The 10954-nt window shown below is 28.8% G+C and overlaps 1 protein-coding gene across 1 annotated transcript; it reads left to right on the top strand.

The window, feature by feature from the left end:
• Window positions 1–1781: 1781 nt before the first annotated feature.
• Window positions 1782–10509, top strand: LOC109790435 (uncharacterized protein At1g28695). The gene is made up of 3 exons (XM_020349580.3): window positions 1782–2174; window positions 2374–2769; window positions 9951–10509. Exons 1-3 carry the CDS (start codon window positions 2028–2030, stop codon window positions 10467–10469), a joined length of 1062 nt encoding a protein of 353 aa, XP_020205169.1. The 5' UTR covers window positions 1782–2027; the 3' UTR covers window positions 10470–10509.
• Window positions 10510–10954: the final 445 nt, after the last annotated feature.

Here is a 10954-nt window from a genome sequence, read left to right as displayed (position 1 = left end):
TTTAATTATTAATCGAAGTATTTTTTTTTATAAAATAACTGTAATAAAATCTTTAATGTTATACAATAATATCACAAATTAAAAATTTTTTAATTAAAAGAATTCACAAACTTCACTAAGCCTCAACTATCATTGTTATTTATTTTTATTTTTTTCTCTTTGTTATTTTCGACTTATGGATGCTCCATCACCCTAATTACGGTTCAGTATTTTTTTATTATATTTATTTATAGGAAAAGTACAATTATCTTTTCTGAATATAACAAGAAGTCAAGAAGTTTTTAATACCTTGCCATTTTGCACATAATTGAATTGTGTGATAAATAAAAATTTAAAGGTCAACTATGAATAAAAACTAAAGCTAATAATAATTAGATCCTCAAAATTAAGCAATGTATACATAGAACACCCTAGTGGCGTTTTCATATTTCACGTCATTGATGGACCATTTTATAAGTTTAAAGCACATGTACCCATCTTATTTTCAGGTCATTTCTGATTAACCCTTAAAATAAAACTACACCTTTGTACCTTTCTAAATTTCTTACACTCAATGCATGTTGTACACTATACGTTACCCTGTCACATGCTACAAAATAACTGTAATATGAAACGTAATATGAACTTCATCTCTAACCCCAAGGCACACAATTTTCTTATAGTGAGGTTTGACGAGTTCATGCAATTTAATCAAATCCATTTTTTTTATAGGTTTGGCATGTTCAATCATGGTGGAAAACTTTACAAAGGTTGTATAATATTTCAATTACGTGCATTGTTGAATTAGATAGTTTAGTCCAAGATTAAGTGATTTTAAAAAGAAAATGAAAAGGACAATAGAAAAGATCTCTTTAGTTTGAAAAAAAATATTATTTTTTTACTTTCATCAACAACTACAAATTGAACGTCAAACTATTTATACTTTATTTTTATTTTCAATGCTTTGTTGATTACATAATTTCTCATGCATTTTTTTTTAAAGTATAAAATAAGGTCAAATCTACAACCCAGCTCCATTGTACCTAGTTTTTAAAAAAATTGTCAAGCAGACATTCACTCTAATAATTATATAGAAATATTAAATATTTTGTAAATTTTAAAGTACCAATATTATCCTTATCTTTTCATTTTGGTAGATTTAACTTCATTATTTAACGTCAATGCATATTCTCCCAATTGATTCATATCCCTTTACCACTCAATTAAATCAGATATCCCAACAGAAAATCTGAATCCAATCAAGGAAGTTACAAGCATATTGTTGAAACTCGAAATTACGAATCCCAGTTAAGCTTTTTTTTATTTTTATTTTTATTTATTTATTTATTTTTTGGTACACGAAAAAATTAATAGATAAAAGATGTCATTCTTATAATTATAGTCATGGTGTTAATGGCATGTTAAAATTATCTAATCAAACATCACTTCATTTAGTGATTAATTCATAAATAATTTTGATAAATAAAAATTGAATTAGATAAAAAGTTAAAATTTTTCTACAATTAATTTTTTTTAAATACTATTGTGTAAAATAGTTATTTATATTTAATATATAAGAGGAATTAAGATAAAAAAAAAAGTTTAAAATTAGTTTTGCTTGCATATGATTTATTGCAAGCCAGTTTCCACGTGTAGCTGTGACGTCGCTGTTGTATTCGTAATATGTTTGTAATTTTTTTCTCAAACTTTTTAATCATTCTCTTTTTTTTTTATTTTATAAAATAAGATAATCATTATCAACATCGAAGTCATGTTTTTAAATTGTGATGAACCCCAATGCATGCACATGATATATAGATTTTTATAAAAAAAATTATGTTCATTTGAGTCTCTATGACCATTCTCAAATAATCAACGTTGAAGGGAAAAAACATAAAATAATACTTCTTTCCATTTGGCTAAAATATGATCACTCTACGTTCTTCATAGCGATATATCTTTAATCTCATTTCCAGAAAGCACCAATACATATAGGACTCTCAATTTTGGTTGTGTCCTCAAAAAGGCATAGAGATATAGAGAGAATCATGGACAACCCTAAACTAAAACTTGTGACCTTTGCAATGGCAACATTACTCTTCACTGGGGTTATCTTGCTGTACCATTGGTCCTTCTCTTTCTCCAACCAACTAGTCCTATTCCAAAAGGAATCATTCTGCAAGCAATCAAATTTTGTAAGTTCATATCACTTAATTATATTCTTTTTTTTTTCTTCTTCTTTTTCCATAAAAAAAATCATGGGTATATATTCTTTATAATGTGGCTGAAATTCAATTTCAATAAAAGAGTAATATGATTGTCGTATTTGGAGTATGTTATTTTCTTTTGGCTATAATTTTTCATCATTTTAATATTTTTGCATGCATGTTGTAGACCACTACCAATATCGAAGCATATGGAGATGCCCTTGACGCTGCTTTGGCCAAAGCCTCAATGAAAAACAAAACAGTGATAATTGCTGTAGTAAATAAGGCATATGTAGAACAAGATGTAGAGAGTGATACAACTATGTTTGACATATTTCTTGGTAATTTTTGGCTTGGAGAGGGAACAAGGCCTCTCATTGATCACCTTCTCATAGTGGCGGTTGATCAAACAGCCTATGATCGGTGTCAGTTTCTGAAGTTAAATTGCTTCAAATTAGAAACAAATGATGTTGGTTTGGAAGGTGAAACAATCTACATGTCTCAAAATTACATCAAAATGACGTGGACAAAGATTCAATTCGTCTTGGAAGTTCTCAAACGTGGCTACAACTTTGTTTTCACGGTACGTAATTTCCTTTTCTCCCATTTTGTGTTGTCTTGTTCAGTTGTTCTTTCTCGTGTTCAAGTGCATAGAATTTGAATTAGTGATATAAAATTACCTCACACTCTCAATAGTTTCTCTCTTTTTTTCTTTTGGATGTCATATATACATTAGTGCAAAATCAGAATTTCACAATATACATTATGTGACACGATGATATTTTTGTGAATAATTATAACCATTTTATATCGCTCGTCACTTGATTCTAAGAATTTTTCTTTTAATATCGGTTCTAATTAGAACTGATGTAAAAATGAATATTTGTTGCCTACTCTTCTAGTGTTTTTTTTTTTTTTTTTTTTTTTTTTTTTTTTTGGCACAAACAAACTCAAGTCCTTTGGTCTTAAATGATGTCGTGCTACCACTTCATTTCTCTTGTTCTCCCACTCTCATCTTCTAGCACGTTTCATGTAAGTCCTCTCTTAAGATCTAAGATGACTAGATTTAGATCCAACACAACTAGTGTTAGTCGAACATATATATAATGTCTATTTTAATCGATGTAAAATGTTCTTTTAAACTAATGTTAAATATTTCTTATAAACTAGTGTTAGTCAATATATATATATATATATATATATATATATATATATATATATTTATCCTTGTATAATCTTTTATTCATTTTCTATTTTTATTTATGTTTGCAAGTTCAAGTTAAATTATTTTTTAAAAAGTTATTAATAATTAAAAATAAAATATATTACAATTCAAAATCCTAAAATACAATATTTGTATATTCAAAGATATTTATATATTATAATTTTTAATTATAACAGAAGTTATATTAAAGAGTATTTGTTCATAATAAATTTTAATTATTATACTATGATAAATATTTAGGAGAGAGGGAATGGATATAAAATTAATTTTTTTAATAAAATACCTCAATTTCAAACATTTTTTTATTGCAAAATACGATGTTTTTTTTTTTTTTTTTTTTTTTTTTTTTTTTTTTTATAAATGAAATAAGGATATTTTATTTAGTTAACCGGAGAGAAAAATGAAAAAAAAACAGAAGTTAATTTTAAAAAAATTTTGTTTTTAATTTTTTTAATTCAAAATTCATTTTTTTTCCTTTTCGATTTGTTTTCCATTTTACCAAACACATGATCAAACCAAATAGTTACACATGTTATATTATTCAACACACATATTGTTAGGGATGAAAAGAAATATTTACGCACGTTGCAGATAATTTAGATAGATATATTCATATCTATTAATAAATGAGGACCACGATGATTATTAAAATACCTGTCTTATGAATATCTGTTAAATATATATGTTATAATAAAATTACTTAATTTTTTTTTTGTTAAAATATATATTATGTGTTAAGTAAAAATATAATATTACTTAAATTTCTTTTATTTAAACTTGTCAACTTGAAATATTATAACTTTTGAATTTTGATTTTAGACTTGTGGGATTGAATTGTTTTATTTTATTGAATTTATTGAAATTTATGAGATTGAAGTACTTTAACAATTAAATTTTTTTAATTTTAAAATTAAAGAATCTTGATCAATAAAATTGTGTATAATATTTAAATAATTTAAGTTTTAAATTTTTAACTATTATTTTTAAAGAAATTATTATAATAAATAAAAATTATTATTAAATTAATTTTTAAATTATTTATTTTTTTAATAAATATTCCTGCATAATCGTGGATAAAAAAATATATGAAGATATCCACTTATCTGATACTTGCACAAATATGAGAATGAATACAAAATATTTATCCAGAAAAAGAATTACTACTCATAACCACATTGTATTGTATTGTTGGACACATATTATCGCATAGTTCTATGATATGAATAAAAAAATATTTTTATATAGCAAAATAGCCGTTTAAGTGTTTTTCTTTTAGTTCTCCTTCTATCTTCATTAGCTAAATTCAAGGTTAATTTTATGGTTACAATTATTATTTACCTAAATTTTATTAAATTAATACAAGAATAAAAAAAAATTCCTATTTAATGAAGTTTTTTTTTTTTTGTAAAGTTAATGAAGTTAATTATATAGATGAAACGATGTTATAGTATTTTATTGTAAATCATATCTATAAATAGTTAACGTTTGACTAATATAAAAAAATAAAATTTCACAAACACTTATAGAGAAAATGAGATGGGCACGTGTGCTTTAAACTTATAAGATGACTTGTTGATGACGTGAAATATAAAAACACTACTTGTCGGGTATTATGGGATACAATTATACGCCTTTTAAGGCCATTACTTTAGTTTTATTCACAGACTCAGGTTGATCTTTAAATATATAATCATTCCAATATTCAATTAGTTGTGGGAGATTAAGATATGATAAATTGAAATTCTATTATTTTCATTATAATTTTTATAAACAAAGATTTAACTATTCGATTATGTGCAAAATGCCTGACTATTAAACTTCTTGTTTCATTTAGAAAAGATATATATTTGTTAATCAACACTGCACCAAAATTAATTTTTTTTTTGTAGAAATTAATTTATTATTTAGCAATCATATAAATGACCATTATTTTTTTAGCAGCATTTAAATAAAGGCTGGTGTATTCAGTGTCACTAATATTATTACTAGCATTTATATAAAATGTTGGTAAAGATCTACTAAATTGTCGAAAAAACTTATTTTTTTAGTGGCAATTCTAGTAGTCATTTTAAAGATTATTAAAAGTTATTTTTTTTTTCAATTGTCTCCTTTACTTTAAATAATTTATTCCTATAATTTTCTTTTCTAAATTCATAACTTATATACTTTTTTTATCTCTACTCGACGTGTGATTTGTAAGATGAAGGTTGTCTTTTATTTATATATATTTTAATTTATTTTTTTTAATTTTCTTGTCCCTTAAGAAATGTAAGATTTATAAGGTAAAAGTTGCTCTCTAATTATTTTATAACACTATTGAATTTGGTAATAATGAGTGATTTGATACCAATTTAGATTAGTGAATTAGGAGTCAACTCTATAAAATGAACTTGTAAGATGATAATTATTACTCACTTATATACTATTTAATTATCTTATCTCTAATCGATGTGAGACTTAAGTTTTTTCTAATAAATAATTGTTGCTAATAGTAAACTTTAGTGTAATATAAATATATTTTTAGTGACTATTATATATTAGCCATTAATATTTTTATATATGACGGCAATTAAATTATTGTCATTAAATAATTGTCGTTAATAACAAATTTTGTTGAGTGCAAACATAAAAAAAATAATACTAAAATCATAATTAGGCTGATAGAGTTAGTAATATTTTCATAGTCATTATTTATCGATTTTATTAATGATTAATTTTTATTACAGCTAGAACTTAATTAATCACTTAATAGATAGAGTTAGATATAAAGAGTTGAAGGATACCAAAGATAAAAAATAATATAGTTAAATGAATGGTAAGGTTTGATTTTTTATTTTTAATAAAGAGATGAATAAGTGCTCCGGTCCTTTTCTTCTATCCTTCTTTCATAGCAATTCTTCTATGATAAGGAGACCCTTTTTTCTTTTATATTCCTTTACTTCATTATTTAAAGATATTGGGTGTGAAATGTTTTTCCCCCAACAATAACATATCGCATTAATTTTGTATACTTAAACATTATTGGGTGAGACTCATGAAAATCAATATGAAATGAATTTGACGTAAGAAAAAACATAATAAAATGCACCAACTATATATAACCCAACAAATTATAAAAAAAAATTAACACCATTTTACATTTATACTTGCATTCTGTAATGTGTAAAATTAACTATGATCAATGAGTATGAAATTTCTCTGTAAGTATTATTGCACTATGAATTTCTTACAATGAAATGTTGAGCTACCATGACTAGTAGCAAATACAGAGAAAAGAAATAACGAAAGTAGGGAAAATATTGAGAGAGAGAAAACCAGAATCAGCCTTTCTATGTCCTCTCCCTTGTAATTAATTGGCTATATACTATCATGCTCTCACGCGTAATACCTCCAACGTGAATTTGATATTCTATTTCTCTTACTTTTCTGCACGTCCACCTTCCATGAATTAGTTGCCACCTGTCCCCTAGATGATGTGTCAGCTTCACTCTCCTTGTCCTTTCCCTTAATTACCCTTCTCTCATTTGTAGATGTGACAATACCATCCCCTTTAACCACAAGCTTGTCCTCAAGGTTGAAAGTTGGAAATGCCTCTGTCAAAGCATTATGATCCTCCCAAGTAGCTTGTGAAACATCAAGTCCTTGCCATTGAACTAAATGTTGTATCACTTGCTTCGATCCCCGAAGTATAACACGAGTCTGTAAAATACTGGATGGCTGTCCAATGCGCTCCACAATTGGAAAAGGACCACAATTGGCAAACAATTTATGTTGTTGCAATAGGAGGAGGACCATTTCTAAGTGTTGTAAATGTGTAGACCTAGATGTACTATACACAAGGATATCATCAAAAAATACAAGCACAAACTTCCTCAACAACCCACTAAAGACCTCATTCAACATGTTTTGCACCATAAACTCAATCTGTTGTTTCTGGCGGTGAGGATATCGATAAGGTCTCACTTTAACTGGTGTTGTACCTGACTTCAATGGAATGGAATGGTCTTGAGAGCGCCTAGGAGGTAATCCCGTTGTTACAGCAAAAACATCCTTATTGTAAGTATGTAGCAATCTAGCTAATTCCGACTCCATATCAGTTGGTAAATCTAACCACTGATCTTGTGGACAGGCAGGGTGTTGAAATTGTAGAGTAAACAACTCAGAAATGGCATGAGTGTTCTGCATCCTTCTGAGGTGATTAAATTGAGCAGGTCGAGGAAGCTGCGACGGTTCACCTTGTAAAGTAATAAATTTTTCACCCATATAAAATTTCAAGGTTAGATTGCTGTAATCTGAAACATGAGGGCCGAGTGTTGCTAACCAAGCTGCTCCCAACAATAAATCAGTGCCAGAAACATTTAAAAGATACACGGGAAGCTTTAGCTGTTGTCCTTGAATTTGAACATCCAAGTCACGAACCAATCCTTCAACCTGCAGAGAATTTCCGTTACCAACTAAAACTTGGAATTGAGGAATTGGATCAATAGGCTATTTCAATGAATGAGCAATCTGAGGTTGTAAGAAATTATCTGAGCTCCCACTATCAAGCAACACTTGCACTAAAAGGCCATTGATTGAACCTTGGAACTTCATGGTGCCTAAACCCGAGGAACCCTTCAAGGCATTATAAGATAAGTGAGGTTGCTGCAAACTCAAAGTAGAATTAGCGCCCAGTATATCAGGAGGGTCAGGTTCCGGCTCATTAATATCATCCTCTTCTAATTGTAAAAGAAGGTACTGCTTGTTGGGACATCTATGACTGGAAGAGAACTTCTCATCACATGTATAACACAATCCCTTCTCCCTTCTTAATTGCATCTTTGTAGGAGAAATCTTCTTAATCGTGTTAACGAAAGAACTTTGGTTTGGGGTGGGCAATAATGGTGGTGAACTGGTAGTTCGAAGGGTTTGGGATAAGGGTAGGCTAGTTTGGTATGGTTTGTGGTTAGGAATGTATTTTTCTTCATATAACTTGTCTAACGAAATAGATCGGATCAAAGTGGTAGGAGCCTGTGCAATAACATCCCTCCTAATCTTAGGTTTTAAACCACCCACAAAGCAATCCAAAAGAGCATCAATGGTAATTCCATGCACACGGTTCGCCAAAGAAGTGAACTACACATAATAATCCTGCACTGACTCGGCCTTTGTCAATTTGAACAAATGTGACCTAGGACATTCATATGGTGAATGACCAAATTCAATCTCCAAAAATCTTGTAAGGTCAACCCATGAATGAAATGTATTGGTGCGAGTCATCATTTGATACCATGGAACGACGTCTTTATCTAGGTGTATAGTAGCAATGGTAAGTTGTTGTGCATCAAGAGTGTTATAGTAATTAAAGAATTGCTTTGCTTTGAAAATCCATTGAAGCACATCAGTACCATCAAAACGCGAAAAATCCAATTTAACGTTTCGTACCTGGAATGGTTGAACCGAAGCACCACCGTTTGTTTCTCGTATTAGCTTTTGTTTCATCAATTCATCCACAGCAGATTCTAATGTCTCAAATCTAGTTGAATCCTCTTTATCACGATTTTCCATCCATTCCAGAATGCGCTTCACATTAGAGGAGAGTTCTTTTAAGCGAGTATTTTCTGCCATGACAAAAATGAAAGCACCAATTTGTAATGTGTAAAATTAACTATGATCAATGAGTATGAAATTCCTCTGTAAGTATTATTGCTCTATGAATTTCTTACAATGAAAGGTTGAGCTACCATGACTAGTAGCAAATACAGAGAAAAGAAATAACGAAAGTAGGGAAAATATTGAGAGAGAGAAAAAACTAGAATCAGCCTTTTCATGCCCTCTCTCTTGTAATTAATTGGCTATATACCATCATGCTCTCACACGTAATACCTCCAACGTGAATTTGATATTCTATTTCTCTTACTTTTCTGCACGTCCACCTTCCATGAATTAGTTGCCACCTATCCCCTAGATGATGTGTCAGCTTCACTCTCCTTGTCCTTTCCTTTAATTACCCTTCTCTCATTTGTAGATGTGACACATTCCCAATTTTAATTTATATGAGATTCAAATTTGAAAATTTTATTTTCACTCAATGCAATATTTAATTATGAATTTGTATTTTTTTAATTGTTATTAAGCAATATTATACGATTATATTAGAGAGAGAAAGACATAATCTTTTATCGAATAAGACTCATTATGTTGACCGTAAAACTTATTAAACACTAATTATATTCCATAATTTTTTTTATCGAATAAGACTCATATTTATGTTGACCATAAAACTTATTAAGAACAAATTATATTCCTAAAAATTGTGCTTCAATTTAACATGACCTTATGGTTACTCAATAAATGAAAGGGTTGAATCTCTAATTTTTTTTAATTGTAATTGTGCACAATTTGCTTATATGATCTGGATGATAATGCAAAACGTAATATTGCATGAATTTAAATTCAACTTCTGATAGAAACAAACTAAATAGTTAAATGTAAAACTACATCAATTTCACTTATTAGCTTTCATCCCCCTAATTCATATGTAATATTATTTTCTCTAGGACACTGATATAATGTGGTTAAGAAATCCATTTACAAGGCTGGGAAAGAATGAGACAGAAGACTTCCAAATCAGTACTGACATTTATCTTGGTGATCCTTGGTCAGAAAAGCATTTAATCAATACTGGATTTTACTTTGTGAGGTCAAACAATAAGACCATATCCCTATTTGAAACATGGTATGGTCAAAAAGACAATGTTACAAGAAAAAATGATCAAGATGTCCTTATTGACCTCATTAAAATTGGTATAATTAAAGACTTGGGACTCAAGGTTAGATTTTTGGACACCCTTTATTTTAGTGGCTTTTGTGAAGATAAAAAAGACTTTAGTGCGGTCATCACCATTCATGCCAACTGTTGTAGGAGTATTATTGCAAAAGTGAAAGATATGAAGGCAGCTCTCCGTGATTGGAAACGATTTAAGAAGTTGGATGTTAATTCCACTGTGAATTTCCAATGGACTGTGCATGATTGGTGTTGGCAATCTTGGGGAAGACCTAGCAAAATAAAAGGCTAAGAATCATATCTTGTTGAGTGATGATACTCAAAATTATTTGACTATTTTTCTATGTTATCCAAAGAGGTTTCGATTTTTATCTAGAAAAGTGATAACATTGTAGTTTTTTTTTTGTTTGTTTCATGTCCTAATTATAACGAGGCTAATAATGAATAAAAAAATTGTATGTATGTATTGTGAAGATTAAGTAGGCTAAATTAAGCCTATGAAATGAATATAATATATTTTTTTTTTGATAAGCAAAAAATTTTTAATTATAAGGAGTACAAGGGGTACTCCAACCCATTACAGAAGAGTTCAAAATCTAAGCAAAATTATGAAATACACAAACGTGGACTGAAATACCAACTAGAGTACCTAAAAGAACAACCAGGGACAGAACTTTTAATCCACTTCCATGACCGCAGTTTAATGTTGTCCAACACTTCCTTACAATCCATTACACCTTGCTGAAAGATTATACCATTCCGATGAAGCCATAGTGA

This window comes from Cajanus cajan, chromosome 3, assembly GCF_000230855.2.
Source record: "Cajanus cajan strain Asha chromosome 3, NIPB_CcT2T_4, whole genome shotgun sequence".
Taxonomy (NCBI): Eukaryota; Viridiplantae; Streptophyta; class Magnoliopsida; order Fabales; family Fabaceae; genus Cajanus; species Cajanus cajan.
This window is presented reverse-complemented; position numbering and strand designations above follow the sequence as displayed.